General features: G+C 43.6%; 1 protein-coding gene across 1 annotated transcript in view; it reads left to right on the forward strand.

The window, feature by feature from the left end:
* The first annotated feature begins 788 nt into the window (after positions 1 to 788).
* The window catches only part of INPP5F (inositol polyphosphate-5-phosphatase F), an 83,958-nt gene continuing 66,822 nt past the window's right edge, over positions 789 to 17,924 (forward strand). Inside the window, exon 1 of the mRNA XM_046655411.1 lies at positions 789 to 1,085. Within this exon, the coding sequence (XP_046511367.1) occupies positions 989 to 1,085 (97 nt within the window). The 5' untranslated portion in view covers positions 789 to 988. The remainder of the gene's footprint in view (positions 1,086 to 17,924) is intronic.

Here is a 17,924-nt window from a genome sequence, read left to right on the forward strand (position 1 = left end):
CTCGTCAAACTGGGCCCTTTCCACTTCATTAACTGAGGTTTTATTCAGTCTTCTCAGACGCATCCTACTTAATACGGGGCGCAAGAGCTTCTGAACTTTGCTCCCTTCCTCCTCACTAGAGCCCTGTGCTGCTAATACTTGTGTATCTTCTATTGTTACATGCTCCTCGTTGATGTGCATTTATTGAATGCCTGCTGTTGTCAAGCGTCATAAGGTTCTAGGAGGAAATACCCAAACAGAAGACGCCCCGCTCTGCGCAGAGCCCCCGCAGCCAGCCCCTCGGTCGCATTTCCTGGCTAGCCTAGTCTGGCCCTCTGCGGACAGCTCAAACCCGGGAGGAGGGAGTTTCACGCTGGATTGGGGGTGTCGGCCTGGCTTTTCTCAGCGCTGGTGACAGGAACGAATAACCCCCAGCATGGGTGGGGAGGCCCCATGAGCAGGCCTCTGCTCCGAAGGCTGCACGGAAGGAGGGCGGCCAGCCTGACTCCGCCGCCCCGGGGTTGCCGCTGGTGAGGAGAACGGCCGGGGGAGGGGCCTGGGAAGAGCGGGAATTGCGGGGAGGAGAAGAGGGAGGAGGAAGGGCCGCGGGGACGAGCCGCGCGGGAGACCCGGGAGAAGCCGGAGAAGGCGGCCGGAAAGGGCAGCGAGGAGAGCAGAGAGGCGGAGGGAGGGGGAAGGGCCTGGGGGACGTCGGGGGAGGAGCCAGGGGAGGGGGGGGCCGGGGAGGAGCCGGAGCCGGGGGGGGGGCGGGCAAGGGGCGGGGCCGGGGGAGAGGCGACAGAGGCCGCGCCGCCGCCGCGCGTTCTACGGCCGCGGGTCCGGCCGCCGGGCGCTCCCTTAGCCGCCGCTCCCCGAGGCGTGGGCTCTGGCGGCCCCGGCCGACGAGGACGCCCCGCGCGCCCCCCGCGGGCCGCCGGGGTCGGGGGGCCGTGGAGACGCGGGCGCGCCCGGGCCGCCAACGCCGCCTCCCCCGGCGCCCGGCGCCGGCATGGAGCTCTTCCAAGCCAAGGACCACTACATCCTGCAGCAGGGCGAGCGCGCGCTGTGGTGCAGCCGCCGCGACGGCGGCCTCCAGCTCCGACCCGGTGAGGCGGGCGGGCGGGGGGCGAGGAGGGGGCGCGGCCGGGCCCCTCAGCCCGGGCAGCCGAGCGGGCGCCGCCTGCGGCCCTGCGCGCGGGGCGGGGCGGGGCGGGCGGGCGCGAGCTGTCAGTATTTCCTGCCCCTCCGCGGGGGACAAAGGGCCGGCGACCCTCTCCCTGCGAGCGCGCCTCCGCGCCGACATGGCTCTGGAGGGCGGTCGGGAGAGCGGACCCGCCCGAGCCGAGGACCCCGAGACGGCGTCGGGCCGGCGCCCCCCGGAAAGTTCGATTGAGGTGCGCCTGGCCTTGAGGGCCTCTCAGATGTCCTTCGCGGCAGGTTCTGGGTTCGAATCCCGATCTCAGACCAGAAGCGATCGCGCTGGTTCGGTGGAACGTCCTGCCGGAGCTTCATCCCCTCTTGACATCTGTGCGCTTCTGGTCCCTTCTTATTAAAGGCGTGAAATCGTTCTGGTTACCTCACAGGCACCCGGCGTAAAGCACCTTTTCTTTCATTTCAGTAGTACAGCTAAGCTGTATTGCAGTGTTGAACTTCGAGTGTTTTTATGTGACTCGGTACTGTGCGAAACAGGATGTATTGTGGGTCCGTGCCTGGGTGTCATGTAAGCTGTTATGAGCTGCCCGAGTCTGCACCGATTAGTTTGCGTTGAGAAAACTAGTTCACAGTGGTGAGTTATAAACAGAACGGTCCAGGGCGCGTTTCCTTTGTGAGGGGACTTGGTAGCACCTCCGCCTCTGAGGTTGCCTGTCCTTTTTCCTAATCGCCTCAGATCTTTCATTTTAGGGGAAGTGAGAATAGAGGGTTTTTTTTTAAGTATGCTTTTTTTTTTTTGGTGAGGAAGATTGGCCCTGAGCTAACATCAGTTGCCAGTCTTCCTCTTTTTTATTTTTTTCTCCCCCAAACCCCAGTACATAGTTGTATATTCTAGTTGTACATCCTTCTGCTTGTGCTATGTGGGAGAGGGCTCAGTATGGCCTGATGAGCGGTGCCACGTCCGCGCCCAGGATCCGAACCTGCAGACCCATCCTGCCCAACTGGAGCGGAGGAGCTTAACCGCTGGGCCTTGGCTGCTCGGAGAATAGAGTTCTTTAAAGAAATAGAGCATTTCAGTGTACTTGTAATTCTTATATGTAATCTAGACAAAACTGTAGGTGTTAACTGAAAAGTATAAAAGGTCCAAATGAGCTTTTTTGTATCATGGCAGCGAACATTTATAGGATGGTTTCCAAGGACGTGGTTCCTTAATATATTATTCCCGAACCTCATAACAAGCTTACAAAGTCGGGGGTGGGGGGGGGGGAATCCTCTTTTTCAGGTGTGAAAGGTTGAGTAATTTGCCCAAGGTCATGGAGAGGGTAGAGCTGGCCCCCAGAACCTGGCAGGGCCCAGTGCTTTCTTATGGAGGCCTGCTAGTTAATTTGCTAGAGCAGGGAAGGAGATCTTATTGTTCCTAGGCTCTGGGTGTATTTTCTTGCTGTTACACTTTACTGCCTCTATTCAGAATAGAGGAGAAACTGCTGCACCCAGGTAAGGGTCTTGATGATCTTGGGGCAGAAGTTGTTGTAAATAGGCTAATTTTGGCTGGTCTCCAGTCATTCTCTTCTCTCTGCTTCTCCTGATTTGACCATTTGCCTGGCTCTTCCCCACACTTCCTCGCCAAAGTTTGGGTAAGGCTTCAGGTGCAGCTTAAAGAAACGTAGGTTGAAAATTCCTAGGCTGCCGAGGAGCCAACTCTTTGGATTCTAAGAGCTTATCTCTTCCAGCCAGGTGGAACTTGAGATCATCTCCATCCAGCTCTTCGGCAGGACACTTTCTGCACCTCATTTCTTCAACTACAAAGTGAGGATTGGGCTTTTTAGACCTTGTACATAGTGAAGATGTTTTTTAAAACAATACCAATTTGTTCATGTACGTCTTGGAGGACAAGAATTGACATGTTGCATGAAAAATGCTCAGGAAATCTCTGGGTGGTCATCTGTGTATTCGGCGGTGAGTTGAGGTGTGTATAAATAGAGTGGACTGGGTTGTCTCCATTTGTAGGGCCGCTGTCTCCTTTCTCTTAGCCCCTAAGATTGACAGAGATGATCCAAGCTGGTGGAATTATATGGAACAAGGTGTGGCCACCAGAGTCCTCTGAATAGGACGGGCTTTATGTGAATTGTGTGTCATTCTGTTTGGTTTAAGTTCATTTCTTGTACACAGTAGGCTCTCCAATTCTGATGGCTGCTTGGGGATAACTTATTCCCCTTAAGTGAAGTGAGTCCACTCTTCTAGGATGCTGGCTGGGGACTTACCCTTCAATGGAAGCATTTAAACCCTTACTTGTGAGCTGAAGAAGCTCAGATGAGCCGCAGAATTAAGCCTTCAAGGAGTATTCACAGAGTAACCTGGGCCTGCATTTTGGCTTAAGCCATACGGTTTGAATCACTGTTTATATATCCAAAGTCCACATCAGAAGTCAAGTTAAAAACTTTTTTCTGAATGAAATGGCTGTAGTCCTTGCAGTTAAGTCTATCTCACTTCTTAGGATGTTGCAGATCACAGACTGAAGTAGACCGAAAGTCTGGAGGAGGGAAGAGGCCATTGTAACCATTTTGATGTGCAGGTGTGTAAGTAGAGCCAGTGAAGAAGGAATCCCACGCACTGGACTTGACCAGATAGTTTGTCCTGTCTGGCACTCAGGGTCCTTTCTAAAGAATGGCTGTTTCATAATGGTATTTTAATTGGGTAAGTGCCTTTCCGGTCTTTTTCTGTAGAATCATTTAAACGTCTCTTCATTTTATTGGACCTTTCCCCTCTACTTTTATGGCCAGTTTTGCTGCTGTTTGTAGTGAAAGCGTTTAAAATCATTCGTTGTTTCCTATTCGATATTCAGCTGAATAGGTTACTGACCAAGTCCTTTTCTTTTCCAAAGGGGAGTATTATGAGGCCAAAAAAGCCTGCGGGCATTGTGGTTTTTGTATTTGTGGCTATTGAACAACCTGAAACAGGACTTTTCCTCTTCCTAGAGATATCAGAAGAATCGGTATTGATATTTAAGGTTAAAATGACCATTTCCTTAGCCTGGAATGTTTGTAACTGTTAGCCCCCTTTCCTGCCTAGTTTCTTCTGTTAAGACCAGCTCAGATGCCACCCCTACCCTGTGCTCACCCTAGCCTGCATCCTTGGGGCAGGATTATTGGTCTCCCTTATTGTGTTTCCAGGTGCTTTATACACTTAGTACACACTTTGATCGTAGCCCTTACTGCATCATTTAGTAATAGTTTGCTTCCTTCTTCCCCAGTGGACAGTGCATCCCCCACGGCAAGGCCTGTCCTTTACTCGTCTCGGTATATCTGGGCTTTAGCCTGCTTAGGATGCAGCAGGCATTTTTGGTTGAGTTGAGCTGAATTAAATTTAAGTCCAAGTTTTCTCTCAGTAAAATCATTGCCATAAAAATAGGATGTTGAGTTATGCTTATTACTCATTTTAGGCTCTATTTTGAATATCTTCTAATTGGGGCGGAAAATCTCTGTCCAGCTGAGTGAGAAAATAGGAGGAAAGGTGCGTTTCCACTTGTGTTATTTTTCTATCTGATTTAGCATCTCCTTTTTTTTTAATCTTTGTGGTAGTATTTATTTTCTTCTTTAATATTATTTAAAGTTTTTCGGTTCTCTTCTAGCTGAATAGTTGAGTATTATTTTTTCTGGTGTTTCCATTTTTTTAAGGTTAGTGAGTAGTCCGTATTCATACGAAGCACTAGTTTTTGGTGGATGCTTATGTCTATTGCAAGGTAATACCACCAGAAAAAAATATTTAGGTGGTTTTATTTTCTACCAGGGAAGATGATGAAGCACTGTGTAAACATTCAGTAATCTCCTGAGAGAGGAGTTTTACTATCTGAGGATAAGGATTGTAATTTAAAGACTTGAAAAGGAATATAATACAGTCCTCTGTTGGGGAAGGGTGATATGGTCTTATCTCTTCAGTCTTAAAATTGTTTCCACTAGTCCTGTGGCTTTGTCTGATATGACGGTGTTATATAATTTACTGCTGCGTCCTGCGTCCTTCTGTTCTGAGACTGAGTGACCATGAAAGATGGTAAAGCATCTGTCGGAGACATAACATTCATAAGCACGTAAACTATATAGAGAGAGATGATACTCTGATGAATGCCAGTGAACATTTATTTTGGGGGGGGATATTAGCCATCAGAGTTCACAGAAACATAAAAAAGTGTTCCTGTTCTTCTTAGTTATTTTTTGACAATGAAATTATTTTTAGTATGTCATGCAGTTAACTTTTTTGAATGAGAAGTTATAGTTATGGAATTGAAGTTCATGTAGCTTCTCTCTTCAGGAGTCATATTTTATGAAACTATTCAGTTTATTTAGAGTTTTATGTCATTTGGTATTTACTTTAAAAAAAGATTTTGAACTTAAAAAAATCATATTTGCTAAAAATTCACAAATTACTGTGACAAAATCTAATAGGGCGTTTAATTTAAAAATTAATTATTAAATATATTGTAAAAATCTAACCATTTTTGTTGTTGTTGAATAATCAGGTTTTTTCCTAGTGTTTGTAGTCTTCACTTTCTTTAAAACAGCTCACCAGTTTTATACCCAGAACTGCTTTTTACCCTATATTTTGTATTTCTAACAGGCTAGCAGTTGGACTGAACAGGTCTTTGTTTATTTTTATGAACATTTATTTTTATGCTTACAAGTAGAAAAGACTCATCTTTCCAAAGATTTTTCCCCTCTTCTTTGGTTTTCCAAAAAGAAAAGAGTCTTGCTAAGGGGACTGATGACAATTTTTGGAATTGGGGTTTCCAGATTGAGGGGAGTTTTTGTGCATATTTTGTCATTTACATTGTCAACTGAGATTAATAGTAGACATTAACAGTAGCTTTTATTATTGAGCATTTTTCTGAACCGGACACTGTTCTAAGCCTTTGATATGTACTGTTTAATTTTATCCTCACAATAAATCTCAGGAGGTGGATTTTATTGTTATCCTCATTTAACAGATGAGGAAACTGAGGCATAGAGAAGTAATTTATCCAAGTTCACAAGGAGGGAGAGACAGGCTTCTAACCTCGTATGACTCCAAAGCCAAATTTTCGTCAATGTTGGCAAAAATATTTTATAAACCTTCTACCTTCTTGACTGCAAAGGTATAGGTTTTATATTTTTATGAATAGTATCTGAGCTGTATCTTTAGCTATCATAGTCGTTGTAGTGTAGCCTATATAGAGAATAAAATAGTCTCTCAAATGTAATAGCACACACATTGAGGAAGGATCTATATAGAATGAGAAGGCTGATAAGGAGACTACTGGTTTGTTCTTTGACCCTACACCTGCCCTGACTCCTTTCTTGCAAAATTAGTTTATATAGTTACAGGGAACGTCATTATATAATAGATTGACTAGTTGTTTTTCTAGTTCTGGTCAGTTTATCCGGTTTCTCTTCTTAAGTTTTTGGAACATCTGCAGTTTGGGAAGGGAATAGATGTAGGGTAGATCTTTGAACAGAAACATTGATATGTACTGGATGGGAACTATTTCAGCCAATGATGAGCAACCTGAGGCCTTTCCAGTCTAGTTTTGTGAGAGTCCTAGATCCAATTTCACAGGCATCCTTTCAGAGCATAGAAAGCAGAGAAGGAATGTGTGGAGAAAAAGTCTTTAGGGCGACCAGCTTCAAAGAAGGAAGGAACCTTTGTAGAAGCACAGATTCCTGGATGCTTGTGTTCTGACCAGGCCATAGCCAGCAGAGGCCAGGACTTGCGAAAGGCTGGCTTCAGAGGAGAGGCAATATCAAGGCCTGTTAGGGTAGAGGATGCAGGTGCCTGAAACCAGGGTGCCCTGACGGCTTGGTCTTTCGGGAACCTGGCTGCGTTGGTGCTGCTCCAGGATGCCCAGCAGCACGGCTCCCCCTTGTCCTACCTGCCCCGCCTAAAGCCGCCCAAGCGTGGAGAAGAAGTAGGTTCTTCGCCATATCCCCAGCACCTGGCTCACAGCAGGTCGTCTGTAAAAATATATTGAATGAATTGAAATCATTGTAGTCCCTGGTCGACCCTGTGTACTGTGAGCAGCAGAGGGGTTGTTGGGAGGATTAAATGGAGAATATAAGAACAGGAGACTAGAATGCTGTTTCTCTTGCCAGCTAAAAAAATCGTGCCACTTTCTCATTGTCATTTTATTCAGTAAAGGGGAGACTAACTTTTACGTCTGTGGGATTCAATAAATCTGTTCTCTGTTTAAATGAAAATAAATGGGACCTGAAGACATTTTATTTTCCTGTAACTGGCTCTTAGGCAGAAAAAAAAAAAAGTTGCTTTTTGCTGATTTTCTTCCTTGTCATTGATGACAAAATTAGCTGATGTGTTTGCAGATAGATGCTAGACTATTGGAAAATCCAACGAGTTTGGCTCTGCTATTGATTCAGTGAGTTCTCAGTAGTCTAGCCTTAGTGTGGTTTTATGGGGATTTAAATGTGTTAGATCTTTATAAGCTGTATTACTATCTGTGTATCTTTTTGTTAACTGTTCTGTTTGTGTACAAATATGTTTTAAAATATAACCTTTTAAAATCTAGTCTTGCAAACCTAAGTCTGAGAAGTAACAGCAATGTCATAGAACCTCTAACAAATAATTACTCATGGGGCTGGCCTGGTGGGGCAGCGGTTAAGTTCGCACATTCCCCTTCTCGGTGGCCCAGGATTCGCTGGTTTGGATCCCGGGTGCAGAAATGGCACTGCTTGGCAAAAGCCATGCTGTGGCAGGCATCCCACGTATAAAGAGGAAGATGGGCCTGGATGTTAGCTCAGGGCCAGTCTTCCTCAGCAAAAAGAGGAGGATTGGCAACAGATGTTAGCTCAGGGCTAATCTTCCTCAAAAAAAAAAAAATTACTCATTAACTAGTCTGTCATTATCATTATGTGTTAACTGACCATAATTGAGCTGAGAAGAGCATTTGAATTACAGTATGTTTAACAAAATAGAGAAATAGTATTTTTTATTAGTAGTAGCTGTTGATAATACATTAAGGAATCACATAGAAATAGTATTTTGAAAGTGAGGATAAACACTGAACACTTAGCGTTATAGTACTATCACCACACACACTGGGAGTATCTTAATTAAATCCCGTGCTCTGCTAGCATGACTCATTTTGTGGTTGCTGTGAGACCCTTAAAGGAACTGCTCTCATTCACAAAAAAGCATCCACGCCTGCCTGCCTGCTTTATAAGGCTCTTGAGTGAAATACGGGTTGATTTTAGGTCAGTGTTCCTTGGTGGTTTTTCTTTTAAGTTGCTTCATTTTAATTTCAGGTTCTTTCAGGTTTAACTTTGCATTTCTTACACTTGATAGTGGGATATGTAAAAGTACATTCATTTTCTTTATGCATACTGTTCGCTGAAACAGCTTTTCACTTACACTGCACTTCAAATTCCACGGTTTCTGCAGCGGTCAGTATATGCAGTTTGAAACAGTCATAACATCTAACCGGTAGAGAATTTTAAGCATGCCATAATGTTTTTAATTATAGTAGTTTGCATGTATCATATTAATGATGCTTCACAGTATCATTATACATTGCCTTTCTGCCTTATGCCTATTTCCATCATAAGATACCTCCCCCGTCCTGCCCCGGGGAGTAGTTGTGGTGGGCAGATCAGAGGTTAGCAGAGTAATAATTTGCTAGTCTCCTTCTGGGCGGTTGTGCTTCTTGACTTCCAGAATTCATGTCTAGTAGCTAGTGCCTTTATTCTGTCCCTCTTTGCGCCTTTCAGCTACTACTCCCTTTTCTCAAAGCAGCAGCCCCACCTCCGCCATCTAACTAATTTGGTATTCTATTTCTTTCTGCTTCCAAATTATATCAAGTCTGAAATTCTGTGAAGTAATTTATTCTTTCAACAAATATTTATTGAAGACCTGTCTGCTGGGCATTGTGCCAAAATAAAAAGATGGCTAAAACAGTCTCTACCCTAGCAAGAGTGTGGTCCGATAAGGAGAGACCCAACAGGATGCTAGAGTGGCAGGTGCTGCGATAGAGCTCTAAGACAGTTCGGTGAGAGATTTGAGCTGGGGCTTGAGGTTTGAGGTCTGTGTGTGTGTGTGTGTGTGTCTGTCTGTCTGTCTTTTTTCCCCAAGATGGTGAAAGCCTAATGAAGAAAATGGGAAGAAAAGTGCTTTTTTATTTGATTCTGTGAAGTTTTTTCCAGCTGTAAATAGGCTGTGATTGTTTCTCTCTGTGAAGGGAAAGGCCTGGAAGAAACTGGCTGTCTGCATTTGTGGACTTTCATGGACTTTTTTTGTCATACCAGAAATAACTCTCTGTATGCACAATGCCTTCGTTCTAATTGGGTTCTCAAAAAAAAAAAAAAGCTTATGAATGATTGACTTTTAGGAATGAATAGTGCCTGACTGGCCGGATTGAAATGGTACTGGTTTTCCCCTGTACCCGCTCCCCTCCCGGGACACTGTGCTGTGGCCCCTGTTGTTTGATCTAAAAGCAGTTTGTTTGAGGCCAACTAAAATGGCAAATCCTAGACCTGATGGTGGGTTTGAAGGCAGAGCTTTTTGTTGGCAAGGACCTATGGCGGCAGAATGACTCTACAGCAATCCTAGATGGAAGAGAGTAAGTTAGTTTTGAGCAAAGTTTTCAGGAAAAGCTATGAAATTATTTAAACACCGGTGGGGAGAAAGGTTGCATCTCTTTAATGATCGAAGTGCTAATTTTGTGCATCTTGTTTAAGAGCTCTAAAATGAGTTAAGGAAAATACCAATTGTTAGCTTGACTATGCTCTGATTTAGCTCTCAGAAACCTATTTCTGAAAGTTATTTCAAAGGACAGTTTTGGGGATAGCAAAGGCGTGAGGGATATGTCCCAACATATTACTATGTTTTTGGGTGTTGCGTGATGAATTTATTTTCCATGGATTTATCTAATCCTTGTTTCAACTGTTTATAGTTTTAGCTTCTTAAGGTAATGAGTTTGGAAAGTCGTAATTTAAGCTGTACTTCCCTTCATTTATTCCCAAACTATGTCTTTTAAATGTGTGTCTCCTAGGCCAGTATTCTGAATGTACTGTGAAGTCCACGCCTTTCATAATCTTATGGTCCTCTCGGACCTAATGATGTCCTCACCTTTCAAGAAACTCTTTCTCTTTAGCTGTCCTCTATTCTTTTTTGAGTTGCAGTGGGTCTTTCTTGAGATGCGACAGTTAGGACTTTATGCTTCAGGTGGAGAGTCAGAACTTTTAGTTTGGATATTGTAGAGTTTAGAAAATGATTTCTAATGTCCTTCATGATCATGATCAAAACTTTGTGACCCTCTTGCTGCACTGTAATTAGATCCCCTTTTTAATAGAAAAATCTAGGAATTCCTAAGATCCGTTTCCTAGGTGGTATCTCATCTTTTAAGTATTCTATGGGTTATTTATTTTTTTAAATGCAAGGCCTCTTCCCCCCGCCTCCCCCTTTTTGGTGAGGAAGAGTGGCCCTGAGCTAACATCTGTTGCCAATCTTCCTCTTTTTTATGTTCTTTTCTCCCTAAAGTCCCAGTACATAGTTGTGTATCCTAGTTGTATGTCATTCTAGTTCTTCTATGTGGGATGCTGCCACAGTGTGGCTTGATGAGTGGTGTGTAGGTCCGAGCTCAAGATTGGGACTGGTGAACCCCAGGCTGCCGAAGTGGAGTGAGTGAACTTAACCACCTGGCTGTGGGGCTGGCCCCCTCGGGTTATTTTTTTAAGTGAATTTTTTATACTAGCTTACGCCAGCTTTTCTGCCAACTCAGTATATTATGAGATCTTTATGCAGTTTATGGTACTTTATTACACGAAAGAATTTAAAGTTGTACACGGCACAGGCATGGTCTTTGAATCAGACTGATAGGATAAAGCTAAGCTGCCGATACAGGGTCCATCTCGTAACCTATAATCATTTAGATCAGAAATTCTCAGCCTGGCTGTACATTAGAATAACCTGGGGGAGACTTACAAAATACCTGTGCCAGGGCCCTGCCCTAACAAGTTGAGTCAGACTCTGAGGAGTGGGGCCCAGGCATCAGAGTTTTATAAAGCTCCCAGATGATGTAATGAGCAGTCAGCATCAACAACCATTGAGTTGGAGTTCACACTGAGAAGTCACCAGCTGCTAAACTTCTAAATTGGACCAGCTCTTTAGCTTGCTGAATGCTGGAAAGTAATTACCATTAGAGAGTTCAGAGAAAGGTGTATCAAACTTTGCATTTATAAGATGACACCTGAGTCAAATTAATCCTCAACCTGTTTTCCTGGCCTGATTAAATTCTGAGAACCGAAACATGGATAAGCTAACAATTGGAACTTTCAGTTCCTCATTTTAGAGCTGTTTTCCTCATCTGTTTGACTTTGGTGATTGTCTTTTCAGAGCAATAATATCCTTTGTCTTTAGCAGGAAATGAAACTTGGATCCAATTATTTATGCATACTCTGGCACCTTTTCTTCCCCCATGACACAGGTGAAACTGCCTATAAACTTCAGCAGCTGTGCAAAACCCAGGCTAGTTCTTGGGCTAAGGGTGTGCCATCACTCTGGGCTCTTGGAATGAATGACTCATGCCCAGCAGGCACACAGTACTTAATCACTTGTTTTGTGTGTATCAGGAGGAAGAGGGCATATGAAAATAGAAGCCATGTACTGCCAAATGGATCTGAAATAAGGGTGGAAATGTTGACCTAATGGGTCAAACATTGAGCTTAAGCAAAATACTTATGTCTTTGAGTGTATGTTACTTTAATTATTTCACTAATTAAAATTTGGCGTTGTTTCTAAAATGTTATACTTTTGTAATTTGTAAGGAACTCTACTCTTTACTAGATAACTTTGATAATCCTAAATTTTAAAACTTGTTTGCAAATTTCAAATGTTTCTCTTTTAAGTTTGTATGCCACATTGGAATATACCTTTTGAAGGAAGGATTAGAAAGCAATCTGTTTGTTGGAGCAGATCAATCAAATAACTGTTTTTTGTGGAAGAATGATATAAGCCCACTGGTCATTTTCTCTGCTATTCCGATGCCTTCCACTTCAGAGTAACCATTAATACTGGTGACATGGTCTCCATTACTAAGCATAGTTGCTACATATGCTTAGACTAATATCATCTACGTCCACATGGCATCTGTACAAACAGACTCTGCTAACGCCAACTTGTTTTATTTCCTTAGTGAAGAGTAACAGATTAAAAAAATACACATACACAAACACATTTTGAAGTGTCTCTTGTGTGCCAGGCACTGTACTAGGCAGCAGAGGCACAGCAGTTCACAGAGACACACGGAGCCTCCCTTCTTGTGCCAGTTATGTCGCCTGCTGCAGGCCTACCTCTTATTTTTTTTTTTAATGCTTTTTTCCTCCCCAAATCCCCCCAGTACATAGTTGTATATTTTAGTTGTGGGTTCTTCTAGTTGTGGCATGTGGGACGCCGCCTCAGCATGGCCTGACGAGCGGTGCTGTGTCCATGCCCAGGATTCGAACTGGTGAAACCCTGGGCTGCTGAAGTGAAGCCCACGAACTTAACCACTCGGCCATGGGGCGGGCCCCAGGCCTTCCTCTCTTGTCTCTTTGTTGGTATGAGAAGCCATGGGCACCTACTAGAGATTTTAAGATACTTTAAAGTTTCCCAGAATTTTTAGGTAAGTCTTTCATTGTGAGAAATCATGCTCATCATTTATTATATTTATTGAAAGATAAATGCTTTTATTAAAAGTGGCTGTATAGCAAAGACTGGTGTTTGGGGGTTTCCTTTAAAAACAATAGGGGCTGGCCCCATGGCCAAGTGGTTAAGTTCACACCTCCGCTTTGGTGGCCTGGGGTTTTGCTGGTTTGGATCCTGGGCCTAGACGTGGTACTGCTCATCAGGCCTTGCTGAGGTGGCATCCCACATAGCACAAGCAGAAGGACCTACAACTAGAAGATACAACTATGTTCTGGGGGGCTTTGGGGAGAATAAGAAAAAGAAAAAAAGAAGATTGGCAACAGATGTTAGCTGAGGTGCCAATCTTTAAAAAAAATAAATAACTGAAAACAATAAAAACTTAAGATGTTAGTCTTATTAAAAGTCAGTGAAGGGGCTGACCCCGTGGCCGAGTGGTGAAGTTTGTGCGCTCTGCTGCAGGCGGCCAAGTGTTTTGTTGGTTCGAATCCTGGGCACGGACATGGCACTGCTCATCAAACCACGCTGAGGCAGCGTCCCACATACCACAACTAGAAGGACCCACAACGAAGACTATACAACTATGTACCAGGGGGGCTTTGGGGAGAAAAAGGAAAAAATAAAATCTTTAAAAAAAAAAAAAAGTCAGTGAAGAGCCAGCCCTGTAGCCTAGTGGTTAAAGTTCAGCAAGCTCTGCTTCGGGGCCTAGGTTCGGTTCCTGGGAGCAGAACCACACCACTTGTCTGTCAGTAGCCATGCTGTGGTGGCTGCTCACATAGAAGAACCAGAAAAACTTACAACTGTACACAGCTATGTACGGGGGCTTTGTGGGAGGAAAGGAAGAAAAAAAGGAGGAAGATAGGCAACAGGTGTTAGCTTAGGGCGAATCTTTCCCTGCAAAATAAAAATAAATGAGTAAACGGAAAAGATTTTTTAAAAATTCAATGAAAATAAGCAATTGGTAGGAGAAATCCACTCTTGGGTTTGCTCTTTCATGCTTGCTTTTACTCGTTTATTCATTTGGTTCAGTAACTATTGAATGAGTGCCTGCTATGTGTCAAACACTGGGCTAGGCCACAAGTGTACGGTGGTAAACGAAATAGGCATAGAATTACATAAACTGATAGAAGCATTGAGACTTAGTAGTCTGTCTTTTAAGTGATTAGTTGAAATGGTACATTTATTATAATTATTTATATATTAGGAGTTATTTCTACCTTTTATTTATGTTTTCTATTTATTGTGCTTTTTTCTTCTTTTTTTTTTCCCCCCACCATCTTTTCCTGTCTTCCATTGGATATGTCGAATTTTTGTCAGGTATCTTTCTGTTGCTGATTAAAAGTTATATATTCTTTTTATATTCTTCTATGGTTTCTCAAGACTTAGGACTCGGTACTTATTTTCTCATACGTAACTAGAGTTTACCTATATCCATGTCTTTTTCCCAAGCTCTGTTTTTACGTCTCTTTAGACTCTTCCCCGTCTGGATTCTCTGTCTCTCCAGTGTCGGTGACATAGAGGAGGGAGGAGCTGGCCGTCGTGCTTGGTTTGCTGGTTGGACTGGAATTGGGTTGCCGGGACTGAGACTGCCTGTCTGGTTTTGAGCTGCATTAGAGCTGTAGCTCTATTTTTCATACTGTGAGGAAACAAAATTCTGGGGTCGTATCTTGGCGTTGAGATTTTCATAAAACGGTATTACCCTGAGAAGGCGTTCAGGAATGATGGCCTTACCATAAGATTTAGTAAGTCAAAAGCATATTGAAGTTGGGTTTTTGTCTTTTTAATCTTTTCCTTTTTTTTTTTTAAGGCCATATTGTAGACCCTTGATGTAAATATCTTCGAGGAGATTTATCAAGTGGTAGGAATCTGGAATTTTAAATGCATATGCATTTCCCAACTTGAGATGAAAGTTATTGAACATTCACATGCCAGACGTTGTGCTGGACACTTTTACATAATTCTCTCATTTAATCCTCATAAAAACCCTAGAAGTTAGATGAAATTCCCATTTATGACAGAGGAAACCAGAGCTGAAAGGGTTCAGAGACTGCAGTAGAGCTCGGACTCTCCTCCTGGGATGCCGAACCAGGCTGTGCCCACATCACACCCACATGTCTTGACTCTGTCCAGCCTTCCAGTTCCAGAGTCAGCCCCAGGCTGCCCTTGTCCATACTCCTGTCTGTTACCTGAATCTTTGCCTTTAGGCTTGTGCTCTCCTGTCCGTCCTCTACACACTGGTCCTTGTGTTCAATCTCAAATGCAAATCTGCCCTGTCTGGAGATAACAGCTCCTGAATTTACTGTCTGTTCTCCTCCAGAGCTGGTCCCCAGGTTCTGGCTTGTGCAGCTGGAATAATGGTGGCGCACTGAAAGCACCATACAAATATAAAATGAGAGTGTTAAATGTTCGTTACCTGAGAATTTGGTAGGGAAACTTTTGGTGGTAGAGGTATGTTAGAAAGAGCCCTGGACTGAGAGTGGGAAATGGTGTTTTGATTTTGACAAGCTGTGTAATGTTGGTCACTTTACCTCTGCCAGCCCTGATGCCTTTATCTGAAATAGAGCAGATGACTTTAGCTTTGCCACTTTAGATAGTGAACCCTTCTAGCATGTTTTCACTGCAAATTATCTGACTTCACTTTGCCTCTCCATTACATGTGATACCTTTATTCCTCTATTCAGCATCTTGGAGCCTGCTGTGTACCCTGCACTGGGCCATAAAGCTAAATGACTCTAGGTCTCAGTGAGTTTCCTGTTCAGTCAAGGAGACAGGCAAGTCAGTAATTAGGTGCGTTAAACGGAAAGAAGGTGCCATGATGGAAATGTGAGCAGGGTTCAGTGGGGCTGCAAAAGAGATCCTCCTGATCAGTTCTACTGGGTGGGTGGAGTGGGGAATGTGTCAGGGAACACCCGTGACCCTTGTTCTGAGTCTGGAATGAAGAGCAGGCAGAAGTGGGTGTGGAGCAACATTCCAGGCCCGGCCTGTGCACACTTCTGGGTGACTGAAGGAAGACCAGGATGCCGGGGGTGGGAGGCAGGAGGAGGGTGGATAGGACCAGCCCATGCAGGGCCTTACAAGCCTTTCCAAGGAATTTGGACTTTGTTCCTAAGGCTTTGGGGAATAGGAGAAGTTATACGATAGGATTAGCAATGTTCATATTTATTCCTTTTTATGCTTAATATATTTCTTTCACAATATTAGACAAACTAGACTTTAGGGCAAAGAGCGTTATTTGAAATAAAGGCATTTATTACATCCTGATAAACAGAGCAGTTCACCAGGAAGATATAATAATCCTGAATCTGTATATGCCTGACAACATAGTCTCAAAAAATGTAAGGCAAAATTAAGAAGGAAAAAATGGAAAAAAATACACAAAGCATAAGATTTTTAAAAAACAAGGCTTCTCTCAGAAACTGTTAGTTTAAGCAGTCAAGAAATTAGCAAATACATAGAGGAGTTGAACAAAATAATCAACAAAGTTGATGTTATGAGCCCTTACCCCAAAGTTAAATAGTGTGTTCAAATGTTTGAGGTCCATAGTGAAAAATACTTAAAATCATGACCTGGTGAACACATACATATATGTATGTTCCAGAAACAAAAGTTTCATGAAGTGTTTCCTTTTCCATGGTGCAGTTTTTCAATTTTCTGTTCTATTCTGTATCATTGCTCTTACTGTTTATCTTCTTATACAAAATATAAAGTGGATTTTGTGACCCACTAATGGATTGACACTCTTTTTCTTGAAAATACTGAGTTAAAAAAATATGCTTTTCAAGCACACATAGAACATTTACAAATTGCCATTCTGGATTCCCCTCACCACGCCAAGCCTCTGCTACCCCCATGTTCCCCTCTGTTGTTCACCCTGCTAAAGCAAAGATAACTTTAACTCCTATTTTTACTGAGTCAGGGCCATCTGATACATTCATCTGCTTCTTGTCTCCATTTCTATATTTAGCCTTTCATCTTTTCCTCCATTCTTAGAAAACAGTAGTGTCCTTCCTTTCCAAGGTTAACTATTACACCTGTACTTTTTTTTTTGAGGAAGATTAGCCCTGAGCTAACATCCACTGCCAATCCTCCTCTTTTTGCTGAGGAAGACTGGCCCTGAGCTAACATCTGTGCCCATCTTCCTCTACTTTATATGTGGGATGCCTACCACAGCATGCCTTGCCAAGGGGTGCCATGTCCGCACCTGGGATCCGAATCGGCGAACCCTGGGCCACCAAAGCATAACATGTGCACTTAACCGCTGCGCCACCGGGCCAGCCACTACACCTGTGCTTTTTGATTTCATCATCTTCTATTTTCTTTTCCTCCTTTAATATCTCCTCTGGTTCTTACATCTAGACATTTCTCCTTGATCATCCCATCATGAACTCGGTCTTAATGGATTTACCTGGTTCTCTCTCTGGACCTCAAAGATTATCAATGACTATTGTTTTTAGTCATTAGATCACAAAACTTGGTCATCTTTTTAGTTTTTTTCTAGTTAAAATTTTAATTTTCTTGAATGGCTGATGTGTTCACTGGTTTGAAATGCCGAAGATGCAAAAGGGCATTGAGTTAGGAGGGTCTCACCCCATTATCTCCCGGCTGCTGTATACCTTGTCTTTCCTTTCTGCCTTGCTTCCTCTTCCTCTTCTCATCCATGTCCTTATCTTCTCCCCCTCAGGAGAGAATAGACGTTTCATGCCATCTTTGATTTACTCTCTACCTGTCCTTGGTATAGCTTCCTTTGAGGTGTTTCGTGTTCACCTCTTCCTGGGCATTCTTCAGCTCCTGCCCACCCCACTCCCCAAGCTAGGCTAGCTCCAGGTCCTTTCACGTCAAGACTCTTGAAATACCTTCTAGTTCCTTTCCCTGCACTCAATCTCCACTTCCTTTCAATGCCATCAGCGAATCCCTGGCTGCAGTCTTGTCCTGTCATTATCTGCCTGCCGTGGTGTCCAGGAAGTGCAGGCTCATTGGTGTTTTATTCAAGTCTCTCCACAGTTGGCCTCAGTTTACTTTTTCCAGTTTTATCAATTCATTTCTCCACTATACCCGTTGGTCGTCTGTTCTAGACTGTTCGCTCCTTTGTTTTTGTATCTTTTTAGCCTGATACAGTGCCTGGTTCCTGACAGGTA

The sequence above is a fragment of the Equus quagga genome, chromosome 2 (genome assembly GCF_021613505.1).
Source record: "Equus quagga isolate Etosha38 chromosome 2, UCLA_HA_Equagga_1.0, whole genome shotgun sequence".
In the NCBI taxonomy this organism is placed as follows: domain Eukaryota; kingdom Metazoa; phylum Chordata; class Mammalia; order Perissodactyla; family Equidae; genus Equus; species Equus quagga.